General features: G+C 33.0%; 2 protein-coding genes across 2 annotated transcripts; one reads left to right on the top strand and one right to left on the bottom strand.

Moving 5' to 3' along the window:
• The first annotated feature begins 7522 nt into the window (after positions 1-7522).
• On the top strand, positions 7523-9593 carry LOC123663698. The gene is made up of 2 exons (XM_045598364.1): positions 7523-8145; positions 8431-9593. The coding sequence occupies exons 1-2, from the start codon at positions 7539-7541 to the stop codon at positions 9411-9413; spliced, it is 1590 nt and encodes a 529-aa protein (XP_045454320.1). The 5' UTR covers positions 7523-7538; the 3' UTR covers positions 9414-9593.
• Positions 9594-15377: 5784 nt separating this feature from the next.
• Positions 15378-18458, bottom strand: LOC123663697 (cytochrome P450 6B5-like). Its single transcript, XM_045598363.1, has 2 exons — positions 17081-18458; positions 15378-16072 (listed from the first exon to the last, which is right to left on the bottom strand). The coding sequence occupies exons 1-2, from the start codon at positions 18456-18458 to the stop codon at positions 15906-15908; spliced, it is 1545 nt and encodes a 514-aa protein (XP_045454319.1). The 3' UTR covers positions 15378-15905.
• Between the last annotated feature and the right edge of the window lie 1388 nt (positions 18459-19846).

Below are 19846 nucleotides of genomic sequence, written 5' to 3'. Positions count from 1 at the left end.
GAGTTATATCTAATAATGCGTTTATATTTGACTATATTTTCGTCGACCTACGTTGTATTATACTGCATAACTTTTTACTGGGTGTACCGATTTTGATGATTTTTAATTTAATCAAAAGCTGGTGTTTATCGTGTGGTCATATTTAAATTTCATCAAGATCTGATAACAACTTTTTGAGTAATCTTTGATAGCGCGTATTTACTTGACTATATTTTCGTTTACCTACATTGTATTACTTGTCGATGTAATTGAAGTCTTAATTGGCTTATAATACCCGTAAAAAATACAACGGTAAAATGGCTCACTACTCCATAAACAACGTTATGTCTGCCGAGACAAGTTAACGTTACCGAACTATTAACAGTTTTCCAAGCCCTGGTACAAACTACACTACCATCCATATCATCATCGAGTGAGAATCGTTTTTAATCGGCTCGAGAGTCGAGACAGGTTCAAATCGATCCTAAGAAGTCGATTATTTTTATGAAAAGATCGATTTTTGACTAAGGTTAGATTCAGTGTTACCAACCCTTGTGTTTTAACCTAATTTTTACTGTTTTTCAATTAGTGTTTAGCGTTATCTATTACACTATGTAATATGTTTTGATGACCACTAAATAATAATACACAACGATACGAGATGGCAGTATTTACTCTTGTCGGGATTCGAGGGAATTTCTCGACCAGTCTTATGTGATTGACATTCATATTTTATACACGGGGAAATCATGTATAAACTTTGTTCAAAATTCTCCAAAACGTATTTTTCAGATATTTTAAAACATTTCAAGCATTTACAAATGTTAAGCCCTTGTGTGAATTGTGTAAATTGCTGAAGAAACTTTTGTGTTTACTTGCAGCGCCACCGTGTAAAGATTAGTTTCTGCTATAAATATTATGAAAACTTAATTACGCATCAAAATATCGACCGTAAGGTCATACACATTAAATCTTCTAATGGGTAGCAAATGGTTAAATCCGAAATAACTGATTGCTACTCATTTAAATTTAACAACAATATGTATGATTTTAAGAAGGAAGATGAGTCTGAAAATACTAAAGATGAGGAAATTGAGGATGAAAGTGGAAAATAATGTTACTTTAACAATGTATGTAAGTCCTGATAGCTAGTAAAAGTAGGTAATTATTTGAATTATGCGACGAAAGTATGAAATCAAGAGAGAAAAAAAGAAAAAAAAAGAAAATGTTTTTTTTTTTTTCTGGTGAGCTGCTGTTCTTTTAGTTTCTTGGGGTTGGCAACACATGTCAGAGTCGACTTTCCTATCGCTAATCCAAACATAATTCAATAACAACGAGTACACTGTACAACGACTCTTCACTGTTTTCGGTTCACTCACTACTAATCTCGCATTCTCTCAATCTAGATGTTGTGTCCTAATAAAATCTGTAGATATCCAGAAATAATAACATTTTACAATTGTTCCATGAAAAAGTATTAATTTTACAAGAGGAATTACTACTGGGCTACTGGTAAGTTTCAATAAATATTTTATAGACTAAAAATATTTTTCATTTTATGTATGAATACTTTTTCTAAATTATTCTTCAATAGTATTTAGGTATACTGAAGTGATATTTTTTTTATTAGCCGACTTCAAAAAAGGACGAGGGTACTCAATTCGACCGTATATATATATATTATGTTCGGGGATAAGTCCGTCGTTTATGAACTCATTTTAATAATTCTTTTTTGTTGGAAAGAAGATATCCATAGTTTGGTACCATAATAAGGAGACCAGGATCTGATGATGGGATCCCAGAGAAATCGAGGGAAACTTTCGAAAATCTGCATAACTTTTTATTGGGTGTACCGATTTTAATGCTTTTTAATTTAATCGAAAGCCGATGTTTATTATGTGATCACATTTAAATTTCATCGAGATCTGATTACAACTTTTGGAGTAATCTTTGGTAATGCGTATTTACAAACAACAACAATGAGGACAACAATGAATACAATACAACTGAGGTAGGGCACAGCAGGAATTTCCTGCTCAAAATATGGAGCAGCCCGACTGGGGTAGTACCTCGACCTTACAGAAGATCACAGCTAAATAATACTATTTTCAAGCAGTATTGTGTTCCTGTTGGTGAGTAAGGTGACTGGAGCTCCTGGGGGGATTGGGAATTGGGTCGGCAACGCGCTTGCGATGCTTCTGGTGTTGCAGGCGTCTATAAGCTACGGTAATCGCTTACCATCAGGTGAGCCGTATGCTTGTTTGCCGACCTAGTGACAAAAAAAAAATAAAAAAATTTACTTGACTATTTTTTCGTCTACCTACGTTTTTATTACTTGTCGATATAAATGAACTCGCTTTTTTTTCGTTTGCCAGCAACACACAATTATTTGTAAATCTGTTATGTTTTCTGAGTAAGTAGATATATTTTTCAATGTCTACTATTAGTTTATACTAATCAGCGGTCACAGCACTGGTTTGTGGCTGTTGCGCTGGCGGATGCGCGACCGAACCCCGCACATGACAAATATTTGTATTGGCCATACAGATGTTTTCCGTGGTCTGGGTGTTTGAGCATTCTTTGTGGGTTTCTCCAACGTGTAAAATCGATTTTAATAAAACTTGGTACATGGATAACAGGAGATTTAAAATAGCGAAGGTGAAACCAAAAAAATATTCCTTAATTTAACATTACTTACTATGTAAATACAATTATTACAACCTTTGTTATAACTATGTATAGTATACGAAAAAAGTGCTTTGTTAATAGCTATCTGTCTAAATAAAATATCTTTATAAAATTTTAAATATCACTTTTTAACCGACTTCCAAAAAAGGAGGAGGTTCTCAATTCGATTGTATTTTTTTTTATATTTTTTATATGTACATAATTATGTTACATCAGAACTTTTGACTAGGCGAACCGATTTCGATAAATTTTGTTTTAATTGAAAGATATGTTGCGTGTCCATTTAAATTTAACTGAGATCTGACAAGTACTTTTAGAGTTATATGTAACTAGGTGCTGCCCGCGACGTCGTCTGCGTGAACGCTATACAGCACTAAAAATACCTACGATTATACCTTTTAAAGTAATATTAATTAACCCGTTTCTTCTTTACATTTCATATCTACAGAAAGTGCAGTAACAGAGGGAGACTGTCTTTTGTAAAATTGACCTTCAAAAAGTTCTTATTTTCAGCCTGCTTCCAATAAATGACTTTATGGTTATGATAAGACCCCGAGTAGAAATTTTTTCGTCTTCCTTAGAAGGACCGGACCAGGCATGCCTGATCAGGACTAGATAAGGCATGTAACGCAGATGATTTGTCCGGACCTGATCAGGATGAGATGATATTTCCTGATCGGGTCCAGATCAGGAAATCTCATCTCATCCTGATCAGCCGGTTCGGTCCGGTCCTTTTAAGAAACACAAATGTATATTCTTGAAATAATTGTTTAAGAAAAAAAGCGAATTTATATTATAAATATGTTATTTACATAATTATTATGATATTTATTTCCGTTTATTTTTTCCAATGTATTATTTATTTATGTTTTTACTTTTAATTTTAAATTTTTATTTATTGTTATGTTATAAATTAATTATTTATAATTATTAAAAAAAAATTATTAACTTCTAATAATTAACTACTAATTAACTATTTCTTATTACTTACGACTGCTCCACTGTGTAGAAATGGATTCCCTGCTAGACTGTCCTGATAACTGTACTATTGATAACTGTACTATGATATACTCGTACTAAGTGCGCTTAAAAACATTAATAGCGCGATTCAGGCTCAGTTCGCGTAATTTCTTTCAGGCTATCTTGATCTGGACCGGACTGGGTCCTGATCCAGTATGCCTTACCATCCTTGATTATATTTTACATCAGGCTATCCTGATCTGGACCGGACCAGGTCCTGATCCAGTATGCCTTACCATACTTGATTATATTTTACATCAGGCTGTCCTAATCTGGACCGGACCGGGTCCTGATCTAGTATGCCTTACCATACTTGATTATATTTTACATCAGGCTATCCTTGTCTGACGCCGCGTTGGCTCAACGGTTACAGCCATGGATTGTACCTGTTGCGCTTGCGGTTGTGGGTTCAATCCCCGCACATGACAAACATTTGTATTGGCCATACAGGTGTTTGCCGTAGTCTGGGTGTTTGTGCAGTCCTTGTGGGTCTCTCCACCGTGCCTCGGAGAGCACGTTAAGCCGTCGGTCCCGGTTGTTATCATGTACACCTGATAGCGATCGTTACTCATAGTAGGGAATATATCCACCAACCCGCATTGGAGCAGCGTGGTGGATTAAGCTCTGATCCTTCTCCTACATGGGGAAAGAGGCCTATGCCCACTTATGGGATATTACAGGCTGAAGCGTATCCTTGTCTGGACTAGACCTGGTCCTGATAGAGCTTGCCGGATCTGGCATGCCTCATTCTATCCTGATCCGGTCCAGATACAGTATCTGGTTGAGCCTGACCTTTTTTCTAGTCGGGACATAGATGAAACGGCTTAAAACTTATATAAACACATTTTATTTAATTGTCTTGCTCATCTCTGAAACGAATTAACGATACATTTTTTATGAAAAAAATGCACAACTCCATCTATGACTTTTAAAAATAACTATTAACATTGCCGACATGATCAAATTTAAATTATTTATAACCAAAAGGGATTGATGATGATGCTTTTGAAATCTCATAGATGGCGCTGCTTTAAAATTCTCTTGACACTTCTTATATTCATTTAATTATGTTTTTCGGCCCAAGTTTCTTATATTGCGTGATTTTTATGGTGGCTAGCTTATATAGCATGGTTATTAACATAATAACAACAACATTCAAATATGCGTCGTTAGGTTACACGTTGTTACAGAATGCGTTAAAGAAATAAAGGTTCACTGCTCGTTCCCCGTAGGTTATAGCGTGATATTATGTAGCCTATATGTGGTCACATTTAAATTTCATCGAGATCTGTAGGCTTACTCTTGACTTCAATCCCAATCTCACAAAAACACGAATTCAATACAGTTCCAGTTCCAATCTGTAATATTTTGGTACTCTTGACCAAATCGAGCTTTCAATTGAATTGAAATTGAAATCGAATTGACGATCGGTTTCTGGTGTAGCCATTATAATAAAAAATAATAAGAAAATAAAATTTAATTCATGAAATTTTATGTTTTTTAAATTATAATGTGTCTCCAATAATTAATTATTATCTTTTATATTGTAATTCCTTAAATTAAACCTAAAACTGATTTTTTAAGCATAAAAACGGAAGATATATTATACATTCTGCGTAATGTGTGTTGTTGTTAAAAAGAAGCTCATGGCTGACGCAATTTTGAGACTTCTAAATTTCAAATTATCTCAATTACGTATTTTCTTAATTTATATTTATAATTAACTTACCTTCTTTCTTTATTTACTTCTATAATAATTTCTGCAATTTTACCAGTGTTAAGCTTAAATTAGTGAATACAAAAGTTTATTAATATAGTTAAAACAAAAGATATTAGAGACTTAAATACTGTGATTTTTATTTAAATATTAGAAAAATAAATACTGTGATTTATATTTAAATATTAGAGATATAAATACTGTGATTTATATTTAAAAATTGCTACCTTAGGTTAAAAGAGGATAATAGGCTAATTATTACGTAATTAGTTTTATTTTAATAAATACTGTGATTGTGATATTGTTGATAATATAAATAAGCGCCAGTCGCGCCATTATCATAATAAAAAACACTTTAAGATACACAATCGAACACTAAAAAGTTAACTTTATTGAAACGAGTAAATTCGATCCCAAACACGATTTCCAAGTCGATAGTCAACGTCAAAATATTGTCAAGAGTGCAAAAAATGTATAAGATCGAGAAATCCCAATTTCTATTAGTTACATAAAATTTCACACTAATTGAGTCAAATCGTGCGCTAGTGTAGTGTTCAAGAGTACCGATTGACAAGTTCTCGATCCCAATCCTAAATTTCAAATAGGATCGAGTTTCAAGAGTAAGCCTGCTGATTACAAATTTTGGAGTAATCTTTGATAATGCGTATTTACTTGACTATTTTTTCGTCTACCTACGTTGTATTACTTGTCAATATAATTGAAGTCGGTTTTTTTTCGTTTGCCTGCAAACACTATTATTACAAATCTTGTTGTAAAATTACACAATGCCTTTTAAAATTACTAAAGATATTTTATTTCCCTTAATCTATGTGTAATTTTTACTAAAACGATAGATAAATTTTCTTAACCTAGTGCCCAAATGTCGCTACTAAATGGCGTTCATTAGAAATGTTAAAACCCTGCATCGCGCTGACTAGATTTCAAATGGGAACTATAATATAGTTGTTTTCTAATGTTTACGCAAATTTTACTCATTTAATAAAACACTTTTTTCGGATTTTATCGCGGTTTATTGTTAACTTTTGATTCCCGACGTTTCGGATACTTTACAGCAACCATGGTCACGGGAGGACTGAGGTGTCAGACGTCCCAACGTTACAAAGTTATTCGAAACTACCCGACATACATCAATATCTTATATAGTCCTATCTACGCAGAATGTGCTAATTGAGTCTTTAATCTGTGGTGAATTATGCTTGGTGTTTGATTTAATTATATTAATAATGGGGTCCCAAGCAGGTGGTAATTGCCAGCCATCTTCTCTATTGAAATTTGGATGTTTTTTAATTTCAATAGCCTCACGGATCATCCTTGGTTGGAATCGGTGTTCTTTTGCGAGGATCTGTGGTTTATCGAATCTAATATAATGGCTAGCTGTGTCTAGACTGTGTTCACAGATTGCGGACTTAGTATAGCGACGATGTTTTTGTTTTATTATATAATATAGTTTCTATGCTTGCTTCAATATTAGTATTCAAAACGCATAAATCTTTTACAATAGATTGTCATGGGGGAAACAGTAACATTCAATCAATTAAGATTTCTGTAATTTTAGTAATGTTAACTGAACACAGTTGTAAGGTATAATTACAACACTGCATACTTGCATAGTAAAATTGCTTATAAAATTTTCTTTAACTGCTGAGCTAATTCCAAAAAGTATTTTGTGATTTTATCAAACTTAATTCAAGTGAATTGAATGAAGTGATTTTTTTTTAAATTTACTATGAATGTTACAACATTGCATAGTAAATTAAAAAAAAAAAATTGTATGATAAATTATTGAATAAAATTACAAAGATCTATATTTTTTTTCTAGTGTAGTGTGATCCATTTATTTTTTATTTGTTTAGTCATATTAGTTATGTTTTGTAGTATTTCAACACAAAAAAGTGACAAATGTTTTGTAAATTTACTACATCTGATTTGGTAAATAACAAAACTGCTTTGCTTATATACTTCCTACGCTTTTGTTGTGAAGGTATCTCTGACCATAAGTATGATTTAGAGCAGTAAATGACTACTTATCTGTATAAGTAAATATACCAAACTACCTCTCTGACAAATTTCAAGTATTACAAAAGATGTAGAACTTTCATATAAATACGGCTTAATGCTTTATATCATTTTTTATTTTCTTTTCAGATACAAGATGAGGATCAAAGGTTTTTGGGAGATGATTATCAAACACTACAAAAGTTATACGTTGAATAATACTACAGTCGTTATCGATGGTCATTTTTTATTTTACACCATGTACCGGTCATCAGGATTACAATACGTTTTAGGACCAGAGAGTGATCGTTTCGCAAAGTACATAAAAAAATATTTTGAAGTTTTTAAAAAAGCCAATGTCAAGTGTCTGATAGTGTTTAAGGGTGGCCACGAAAATGAGGAAATGCTTTATAGAGGTGGTGTAAAAAGAACACTACCACGTGCAAACGGTTTTATACTGGGTGGCGATTATGGGAACAGAATCAATCCCATCTTAGCGAAAGATATTTTTTTACAAAGTTTAAGCGAAATGAATTTTAAGTGTATTGTTTGCTGCAGGAATGACATTGTTGAAGAATGCTCTGCTCTTGCACGCGAGTTCTCCTGCCCAGTGATTAGCTATAACATAAAATATTGCTTTCTTGCGGATACATACATATCGTATAACCCAACACGTAATTTTATATCTGACAAAAATGGAAACTTCGAGTTGCAAATATTTACACGTGACACATTTTTAAAACATTATAAAATTACCATCGAAAAGATGATTTTGTTCATGTTGTTATTGGATACTTATATATTTGATGAAAATACTTTTAATAATTTTTTTGGCGCCATAAAAATAACAGAAACCTTTGAAAGAAAATATTTAAGTTTGTTGAAATGGTTACATTTAAACACCGAGGATCAAGCGTTGCAAGCGATTTTTAAGCATATTTCTGACGACGATAGATTGAAGTTTTTAAAAGAAAGAGAAATCCTACAGATAACGCTGTCAAACAACATAGAGCCTAAGAGTAACTCAGTCGTGAATTTTATAAATGAAAATGAGTTTCAAATTAAGGATAAGGATCCACTGTGGTTTGAAAAAGGCGTGTATCTTCGCTTTATCGATATTGATTACATAGATCTTTATTACTACAAGATTGGTAAAGGTTCACATTTAATTGAAGATTTTGAAGCGGACTCCTCGTGTCTTATTTGTGTAGATGTTATAAAATATGCTTACGACTTACTAACAAATTTCAAGGGTGATGTAATTACTTTTTGGGACGATAATTCACTCCAGTACGAGTTGTCAATTAAAAAACCCGAGTATGTAGCCGATTTTTGCGTTTTTGAAAATGGTTGGAACAACGTAAAAGTTTTATTATTATTTGAGCATTTTTTGGTCGAAACTCTTCAATCTTTTCACTTTGAGGCCTTGGAAAGAGCTCCAGCCGACTCGAGGATGCTTTTGATTGTTTTGGTATTTTTTACTCGCAAAAAGGTCGGAAATTTTCAAGCGGAGATATACAGCATAATACTATCGTATGTGATGCTTAATGTTGTGGCTAATAAAGTAAATATAGAATTAATCAGTAACGTACCAGAAATTACACAGAAACCTTCACTAGACTTCACTACTGATAAAGATTCGGTGTTGATTGAGGATTGTAAAGTTGCAGCCGCTTTAACGAGAAAATATTTTGAAGTAAGCTTCAGAGAATTGCATTATATATTTGATCCTAAGATCGCTCATCCACTGGTAGAATTCGAACGTTGCTTAAAAGAACTTAATAGTTTGAATAAACTGTGCGGTTCATCATATGATGCTACAGTGTATAGTAGAACCTACAACGGAACATTCGTGTATAAAATACTTCTCGACATCAAAGAGAGCGGTGACGCCAAGGCATTCATCACAAATTTATTAAACCCCGCCGCAACTGTGTTGGCGTTTGTCGAAGGAATGATTGGGGTGTATAACCGTATCTTGTATGAATTTTAATGAATATTACTTATGTTATTTTAAAAAAGGGATATTTTAAGTTTTTTATTTTTCAAACTTACTCTATTAAAAATCATATATATCTATGTTGAATAACTGACTCATGTTTTATTGTTTCAATATTGTAATATTTTATAAAAACGTTTATTAGATGTTAAAAAGGGGTGTTTTTCAGACATGCCTCTTGCTTTTAAGATGAGTATTAGTAGCTATTGTAATAATTAAACGAATCCCTTTTCGCGATATGTATGAAGCTCGCAATACTTACGTGATAAATAATTCAGTCGAAATCCATATAACGACACATTTATATTTTCTACTTGCACATTTTTTAATTTTTATATAAAATATCTTTTACACATCACAAAACTTATTTACTTAGCTGTTACTTATGTTTTGACCATATTGATATGTGTAATAAAATGTTATGATAAATTTTCTTGTTTTTTTCATATTATATGTATATCAAAGTTTACGGGTGCCCCTGGCAGGACCATTGGCGTACTGACTGTAGACGGGAACCAGAGAGCTTGTAGAGTGTCCAAAAATTATGATAAGTAATATGTGCTGTATTAAGGTATTTTTAAAAAATAATAATAAATTTTGACATATATAATGTGGAAATTGTTTATTTTTTAAATTCTTTTTGTTGACATTCACGTCTATTTATTTCTTTTTAAATAACTGCGTATAACCAAACAAAACAGTTTTAGATATAAGAGCTTTATAAAAAGGCTTAAGACATTTCATTCAGCCGCGCCAGTTCGCGTCAAAAATGGCGTGAACACATGTGTTTTACCCATAGTCACCACGCTGGGCAGGCGGCTTGGTGATCGCAGGGCTGGCTTTGTCGCACCGAAAACGGTGCTGCCCATCTTCAGCCTGTGTATTTCAAAGCCAACATTTATATCGTTAGCCCGCCATCGGCGGCCCACACACAGATTTTTTTTTGCTAAATGCCTACGCGCACTTAACATAACTACGAGACGATTTAAGGCCGTTCTTTTCTTATGATGCTTAGTTCGCAGAGGCTGCTAATTAAAATTAGAGTAACATAGGAAAAGAGAATACAGCGACGTACCTAATATATCGAATTAACAATTATATATGTGCAATGTGCTGCGTGGCTACGGCAGTAAAAAATATAGCCACCCCCTTTCTTCCCGTGGGTGTCGTAAAAGGCGACGATAGCACAGTTCCATTACCACCTTTGAACTTATAAAGCCGACCGATGGCGGGATAACCATTCAACGGCTGGCCATTTTTGGTGCGAACTTGTGGAGGTCTATGTCCAACAGTGGACTGCGATAGGCTGAAATGATGATGATGATGATGAATTATATATGAATATAATGTATATGTACATGTGTCTCTAGTTAATATTATGTTCATACTGCACTCCTGTTTTTTAGTTCAACAGGTGTAGGTTTAATCAGGTGTATGTTCAGTACAATTAAATATATATATATTTCTTTAAATCTCCGTGAAATCGTTTTTCATTATGAATCCGTTATAAATGTAGAATAACCAAAGAAAAATGAGTATTAAAAATTTCAAGTTCTGTTTTGCAATGGTTAAATTTAAAATGGTAACAAAGCGCATAACGTGTTACGTTTGATAATATTTTTAATAAAAAATAATTCAAGTTATTTATAAATGTATAATTTTTATTTAATTTACAAATAAGCATTTATTTATACGTAGGTATAAATATTTTACAGAAATAAATAGAAAGACAAAAAAATTCCGCGATTTTATAAAATGATGGTGACAGTATATATCTGGGCGCCGGGGGTAATGGCTGGATTGATAGCGCATGCGCTTTAGAGGACGACAACTAGACGATTTGGACAACAAGAATACATTAAAATCAAGGGAAACACATTGGTCTCAAACATTGGCTAAACGCTGTCTACTTTTTTAATTGATGTAACATGAGAACCTTTTTCTGTTTTACACATATCATTTCTTTGTGTCTAATGTTCTCTTCCATAAGTTTGTGGAAATTTTTGTACATAAGTTGACATTAAATGATAACAGGTTATAAAGATAAACTAACTTAGATGGCTATGAGTCGACAAATTTCATTGATTTCTACGTACTTGTGTGTATGATTGTAATTATGAATGAATCAACAGGTTATTATATAATCTGACTTGTGTTTATGACGCGACATTTTGGCTACTATATAGGTACATATCTGTATTAAAGTTTAGTTGTTTCTATTTATCTGCTATTTTGGTTTTTGAGATTGAGAAATGACATTTGAACAAAATGTATACGTACCTACTAACAAAAAAACAGTTTTTCTATGTTCCTATATCACTTAATTTTAAGATAACACAATTAAAGGTAATTTTTAACCGACTTCCGAAAAAGGAGGATCAATTCGACAGTTTTTTATGTATGTTACTTCAGAAATTTTGACTGGGTGGACCGATTTCGACAATTTTTTTTAAATCGAATTGTGGTGTGTGTCATTTGGTCCCATTAAAATTTATTTGAGATCTTGTGGGTTATATCTAAATTGACTATTTTTTCGTCGACCTACGTTGTATTATACTGCTAATGTTTATCAAGTGGTCACGTTTAAATTTCATCGAGATCTGATAACAAGTTTTTGAGTAATCTTTGATAACGCGTAATTTACTTGATTATTTTTTCGTCTACCTACGTGGTAATACTTGTCGATATAATTGAAGTCAGTTTTTTTTTCGTTTGCGAGCAAATACAATTATTTAACATTGTCATCTAAAAATCAAGACGATCCAATTATTGGAAAACGTGATTCGTTGATATTGGTTCTGAATTCAAATCGTGGCTAGCGGCTTGGAATGTTCAAAGGCATCATTTTTGTGTATTTTTTATTTCAGCAGTGAAATTTTGTATTTCATGCGCGTGTCATGACGGGTACACACAAACACTGCATTGTTGTTATGGATATCTAATATTTGGGAGACGGATATTTCAAATTATGAATGGTTATCGCGTTTTTATGACCCTGTCATGTAAAAAGGTGATTATTATTTGCCATGGTTGTTGTAACGTTGTAGATATTGATTAGAAAACGTATCAAAATACTCATCATAGCAATTTTTAATTATTTACAAAATATCAAATATAAGCCTATTTGCTTAGATAAATTAAAAATACGTAATATTTACCGATACAAAATCTTGGGCTTTCTTCAAACGGTATAAAAATGTACGGCTTGACTTTTTTCTTCTCTTCGTCAAAAAAACGCACACCGCATGAAGCCGAAGAGCTTCGTCCTATACATGGCTCAGTATACCTACGGCATATCATTCACACATTCGTATTCAATATCACTATTACGTATGCATCAAGCTCTTTAATAACTTGCTCTTAAGCAGTTCTATTTTTCGCCAGTTCACAGAGAAGAAAGTTTATTGTAGACGACGTAGTCTTAAATCCGACTACGAAGATTAATGTGCACTGCGCAGCAAGCAGTACTTTGATCACTTCGATATTATCTTTTTCTTTGTTTCCAGTTTTAATCTATACATATAATAAAATGGTAGGAAAGTCAAAACTGTACATTGAATATTTTTTTTAAAGAATACTTGGGGTGTGATCTACAATCGATTCCGAAGCCAAAAATATAGTTTTTAGAATTTTTGTCTGTTTGTCTGTTTGTCTGTATGTATGTCAGGGATAAACACAAAAAGTACTGCATGGATTTACTTCAAATTTGGCACAAATATTATTAAGAAGTTGGGTCAACATATAGGCTACATATTATCATGCTATCACCTACGGGGAACGAGCAGTGAGCCTGGATTTCTTCAACGCATTCTGTAACAACGTGTAATCTAACGACAAAGGTTAATAACCATGTCATAAGCTAGCTTCACACTATAAATAAAGACATTCTGTAGTATATGTAGTATCAGCATTGCACCCGTGCGAAGCCGGGGCGGGTCGCTAGTGTCATATAATACAAGCAAAAAATGACCGTAAATAAAACAGACAGGCACGTTTTCTATATTGTTTTCTTTTTCCTCGGCTTTGCATGGCTAGTGTACCTCAGCGACAGCAAGGTGCGCGATGCGGGGGTTGGTCGCATAAAGCGAGTCTCGTCATCAGTTTAACATTCGTAATTGAATAAAGTTTTCGCTCGGATTTTTTTCATTCGGTGATGACTCCGAAGATAGTTTTTTAAATTACACAGTATGCAGGATTATCGTAAAGTATGTAGGTATATAAAATGATTGAAGTAATTAATTATTTTATTAGATAAGGATTAAAATGTATCCGTCATATTGCTTTCGAATCACTGCATCGTACGTGACCATTTCTTAGAAGTAAGAATGAATATTGTTTTGTTAAAAATCTCATAAGCTTCAAGGCGTTATAATTTTTAACCGGCTTCAAAAAAGGAGAACACAACTTTTTCCTGGGTGCGGCGATTTTGATGATTCTTTTTGATTCGGAAGCTGGTGCTTGTCAGGTGACCCCATTAAAATTTAAATTATATTTTAATTAATAATTTTTCAACTACATAAGGTGTCTTACTTGTTGATGTAGAGAATCATCTTCTTTGAGGTGTCTGATTCACAAGAACGATGTCATTTTTGAAGTAAAACTTCTTTTCGCACGACTGCCTTAGGGAGTAAGCTGGTGAATGCGTGATGAGAGCGTTACGACAAGTGTGATCAGCCGAGGCAAACGGAGCAAGAGAGAGAGAGGTACGAGCACACATTTTTTTTCTCTCTTTTTCCCATAGACAGTTACGTTACGTATATCGAAGATAGTGCAGGCCTATTGTGCAAAAGTTTTAGTGGTCTAACGTACACGCGTCTTTTTTCATATTAATTTTAATTTAGTTTTTTAAATCTTCATACAACCAAGATAGCGGTTTACACGATAAAAAATATATTATGAAGTATTGCAATTCACAAATGAAGAACTAATTATTTACAAACAATTGTAGTATGTACAAATCATGTCCATGTGAAACGGTGTCACGATTTTCTAATTTACCAATTTCTGGAAGCTGCTAGGTTGGATAGGTTTGTAAATCGACAACAATGTACAAGAGCCTACGTAGAAGATCGAGTTTATAATAAGTATATTAAATAATACTGTTTTCAAGCAGTATTGTGTTCCTGTTGGTGAGTAAGGTGACCGGAGCTCTTGGGGGATTGGGGATTGGGTCGGCAACGCGCTTGCGATGCCTCTGGTGTTGCTGGCGTCCATAAGCTACGGTAATCTCTTACCATCAGGTGAGCCGTACGCTTGTTTGCCGACCTAGTGATATAAAAAAAAAATATAATTAATTTCCTATAAATTTTATTCGTATAAACCATTTTTAAATAAATGACTAGCCCGTTGGTGCAGTTTGTAGTGGCCCTCCGAGTTCCCGCCTGAGTCTGGGTGTAATATTTGTATTTATGTATGTACTATATCTATGTATATTTATCAAAAAAATAATATAACTATAACAGTCGGCTGTTACCTGTAACAAGCATTAAGTTGCTTACCGTAGGAACAGACGACCGTGTGTGCCGTGTATGTTATAAGATATTCATTATTTATTATTTATAATTAATGTTGTTAGGAGCTCAAAACCAATTTGTGACTAGCAATAAATGTCGCCGAAAGAAGGTGTCTGGCAATTACAATTGTTCACATTTTTTATTATTGACTAGCAGTGCCCGCGACTTCGTCCGCGTGGAATTAAAAAAAATATTGTTCAGTTTACAGAATTACAAAATCAATAAATTTCTAAAATAAAAGTAGTCTAAGTTACTTCCTATTATATCAGCTATCTGCCAGTTAAAGTCCCGTCGAAATCGGTCCAGGCGTTTCAGAGATTAGCCGGAAGAAGCAGAAAGACAGACAGACCGATAGACAAAAATTGTAAAAAATGTTATTTTGGTATATATGTACCGTGCATATCCATGCATTTAGTTAAAAGCGGTTATTTTAATATTACAAACAGACATTCCAATTTTATTTATTTGTATAGAAGATGTATAGATAATCACCATTAATATTATAGAATATTTACCACAACATACGTAAGAATTAGTCATTAGAATGTAAGTAATTAATGTTATTTATTTTTATTTACTTATTTATTCAGTTTTTGCAGTCCATAGACCTCTGTTACAATTTCGCATTTTTTTTATCTGCGGCTTTTTAATTTTTTATAGTCTTACACACACATTATATAATATACTTATACATATATCATTTAAATAAATACATACACAAAAATATAGGAGTAGGAATCTATTGTGTACAATAATTCCAACCGTTGAAATTGTATGGTGTAGTGATATGTATGGAGTCTTATTTTAGAATGATTATTGAAATATTGGTTATTGCCATTAAAAAATAATTATATATATCTTATGATGTAACACTTGTATAGGTCTAATTTTGACTTATTAGTTAAGTTAGTTTTTCTTTCTTAATTATTAAAATTCATTTTATATTTTACAATAGGAAATAAATTTGTCATTTTTATTTCCTAGGTGTAAACTTTAGGTTTATACCACAGTTGGCTTGAGTGACCATCACTCGTGGCTGGAAGTCAACCTTGGGAGGCATGTCTTCAGCGAGTTCTACACTGTGGTTCTTCAACAAGGTGAGAATCCCAGCAGTTATCGGCATCTTTGCGAATCGGAGTCCTAGAATAAAAAATATATATTAATAAAAAAACATGTTATAATACATAAAAATTATAATAGTTGTTATTATTGGACAACTAATAAGAAGCCATTTTGTTTTTCTTTTCACAATTTTAGAATGATTTTTAAGCTTAAAAACAAGACAAACAGCGTTGTGTTCTCAAGTTTTTGTTTACTGCTCTGCTCTGTGAGACATAATTTCAAGATTTTTTGGTCTGTACGTAATCTTTCCCGATAAACAGCTTTTTAATACAAAAGTATTTTTCGTAAAAGTTAAGTTACTATCATATCATTATGTCATCGCGGAGTGATATATAGCGACAATATCATTTGCTGAGCTAGACATAACAATCGTAACGTCAATGTACTTATTATCTTACAAGTCATAAACGTTGCACGCGTTGTGTACTAACTACCAAAGAAGATTCATATTAATTAAAACAGATAAATAAAGATAAAAACCATTGTTATTTAGTAATCATTATAAGAAAATAAATATTATAATTATATACTGTATACAAAATCTATAATACAAGAAATTCATTAATTTTAAACTAACTGCCCGGACAGACTTCGTTCTGTCAAAAGTTAAAAGTAAAACTTATTTTTTTTTAACTATTATTTTTTTTGCATCAAAACCTTCCGTTACGGAACATAAAAAAAATTAGCCGAATTAGCCATTCTCAAGTTATGCGCTTAGCGACATTCATTTTTATTTATATTCTTGCATATATAAAATTCTCGTGTCACAATGTTAGTTAAAATACTCCTCCGAAACGGGTGGACAGATTTTTATGAAATTTTGTGTGCATATCAGGTAGATCTGAATTTCGGCATATTTACCTTTCAGTACCTGGGTGACCGAGCGTAGCTCGGTATTTTTAGTAAATCGTGTTTTTTAAATTGTGAATAAGAATATATATACAAGAATTGCTCGTTTAAGATATTAGGGTTTAACAGGTTTTTTTATATTTTATTATACTGTATTAATTTTAAAAATTAAGTTACCGATACATATCCGAGGTCCTTCGCCGAAAGGCATGTATGTGAAGGGTTTGATGTTCCTTTTCTCTTCGCCATAAAATCTTTCGGGATGAAATTCTTCTGGGTCCGCAAAGTATTCTGGATTGTGATGTAGATAGTAGACCGGTATATGAACACGGGTGCCCTTCTCTAGTCGTAAACCAGTTGGAAAAGTGTAATTTTCAGATACTTCTCGAGTCAGGACACCCATAGCTGGATAAAGGCGAAGTGTTTCCTCCAGACACGCTTGTAAAAACGGTGTTTCATTCAAACATTCGTACTCGATTTTACCGTTATGCCTTTTGTAGTAATCGTCGATTTCTTCTAGAACTCGATTTTGTGCTTTTTTATTTTTAGCGAGTTCAAAAAGAAGAAAGCTAGATGAAGTCGATGTTGTTTCAAATCCGGCAGCAAAAAATAGTACGCACTGTCCTATAAGTAAGTTATCGTCTACTTCCAGATTCACGTTTTTTTTATCCTCAGTGTTATTACTTACACTGTCTCCACTTAAATATTTCTTTTTCTTCCAGCTCAAAAACTGATCAACGAAATCATGTCTAGAAGATTCCTTGTATTCACGACTCTCAAACACTTCGATTAGAAGCTTTTTAAAAAATTTGTCTATATCAGTGGTAAAAAGTCTTAGTCCTATACCGTAGAAAAAGGCAGGCCACATTGCACGAGTGACCAATTTAAAACCTCCAAAGTTTGAAGCGTCGAATAGCTTTTCACCCATTATCATGAACGGGTTAGTTCGTGAATTTTTCTCTAATGTACAGGTATTTATACCAAAAGCACATGATGCAATGCAGTCCATTGTATATCTCATTAAAAGAGACTTTGTCTCTATGGTATTCTGTTTGCTTAATTCCTTATTAAATTCGTTTTCTAAGGAGTTAGCACATGATTCAATTAAATAAAACATATTTTTCATCTTAGAGGATGAAAATAGTGACGTTAAGTTTTGGCGTAAGACTTTCCACGTGTCACCTCCATTGAAGAACATGTTTTGTGTGAGCTCCTCCTTATTTAAGTATTGAGATACCTCTCTGTGGTTAAAGTAGTAGAAATCTTTTACCATAACAAGTTTGACTAAGTTAGGGTCTTTGACTACGAGAGCAGGATCGGTTCCATAGAATACTCCGACGTACGGTTTATCAGGAAACTTTTGACAAATCTCTTGCGTCACTTTAGGATGAAATTTCCTAAAAAATATATATTCTTTGTAATTACCAAACATTAATGAAGGTTTCAAAAACGGTACGTTTCTCTTTCTCCAATAATCATAATTTTTAGTGATTTGATAATATAAAAGTAACAAAACAGCAGAAATGAAAATAAATATTGAATAATAGGCTATCATTTCGTACTATTTTCTTTGACTACGAACTAAAGAAATCTTCCGTATTACTGACTTGAACGGATTGTATGATTAAACCCAACACGTCCTTATACATGTATTATAAACATACATCTTGAACACTTTATCTTTCAATTTAGGGAAACCATGTTTATTGAACAAGCTGTGGACATCGATAGATAACGTTTAGTTTTTGAATAATTGTGTTTGCAGGCAAACGAAAAAAAACCGACTTCAATTATATCGACAAGTAATACAACGTAGTTAGATGACAAAATAGTCAAGTAAATACGCATTATCAAAGATTAATCCAGAAGTAGTTATCAGATCTCGATAAAATTTAAATGTAAAATTAAAATTTAAATGAAAGTTTCCCTTGAATTCTCTGGGATACTATCATCAGATCCTGGTTTCCTTATTATGGTACTAAACTAGGGATATCTCCTTTCCAACAAAAAAAGAACTTTCAAAATCGGTACATCCAGTAAAAAGTTGTGCGGTATAATACAACGTAGGTCGACGAAAAAAGCGTCAAGTAAAAACGCATTATTAGATATAACTCGAAAAGTAGTTATTAAATCTCAAATAAATTTAAATAGGACCAAATGATACACACCACCTTTCGATTAAAAAAAAAATGTCGAAATTGGTCCACCCAGTCAAAAGTTCTGAAGTAACATACATTTACAAAAAACAGTCGAATTGAGAACCTCCTCCTTTTTTGGAAGTTGGTTAACTAATAGACAGATAGATAGAGGTTGGTTAACTGATAGACTTAATCTTCTATACTTATCGTCTATTATTATCAAATTAAAATTTTAACTGTCAGGGCTGATAATGTCTGTTACTCAATTGCTCAATTGGAGTAACGAGCATAAAAATAATTGTAAAAAAAGGAAATACTATTTTACTGATTCATTACAAAAAAGTAAGTAGCTACCACACAAACGTAGAAAAAAAACGTTATTTAAGTCTTTGGCGCGAACTATGTCCAGCGGTGGACTGCGATAGCCTGACGTGTGTGTATGTGTGTATGTGTGCGTGTGCGTGTGTGTGTGTGCGTGTGCGCGTGCGCGTGCTTTCGTGCGTGCGTGCGTGCGTGCGTGTGTGCGTGTGTGCGTGTGTGTATTATTAACGGTGATAATACATTTGAAGATTATGAAAAATCAGTGGCATGTAGCATTCACGTATTATCATAAAATTAACGCATTTTCAACGTTTCAACGAAGCAACCAGACTGTTACTGCTGACTTTTGTAAATAATAAATGGCCGAAAAACTTTCCATAAAAATGCTTCAAATTAATATTACTAATTTAAAATAATCTCGCGAGCCTATGTAAAGCTGCGCTTTTTGGTAGTTTGTTTGCTTTCCACGATTTTTCGTAATTTG

The sequence above is a fragment of the Melitaea cinxia genome, chromosome 20 (assembly GCF_905220565.1).
Source record: "Melitaea cinxia chromosome 20, ilMelCinx1.1, whole genome shotgun sequence".
Lineage (NCBI taxonomy): Eukaryota > Metazoa > Arthropoda > Insecta > Lepidoptera > Nymphalidae > Melitaea > Melitaea cinxia.
This window is presented reverse-complemented; position numbering and strand designations above follow the sequence as displayed.

Excerpts from the sequence above, each read along its gene's own strand:
- LOC123663697 (XM_045598363.1), bottom strand. The coding sequence starts at position 18,458 with ATGATAGCCTATTATTCAATATTTATTTTCATTTCTGCTGTTTTGTTA. Across the intron at positions 16,073-17,080 it reads AGGACCTCGGATATGTATCG|GACTCCGATTCGCAAAGATG; the intron begins GTAACTTAATTT and ends TTTTTATTCTAG.
- LOC123663698 (XM_045598364.1), top strand. The coding sequence starts at position 7,539 with ATGCTTTATATCATTTTTTATTTTCTTTTCAGATACAAGATGAGGATC. Across the intron at positions 8,146-8,430 it reads CGAGTTGCAAATATTTACAC|AGCCTAAGAGTAACTCAGTC; the intron begins GTGACACATTTT and ends CAAACAACATAG.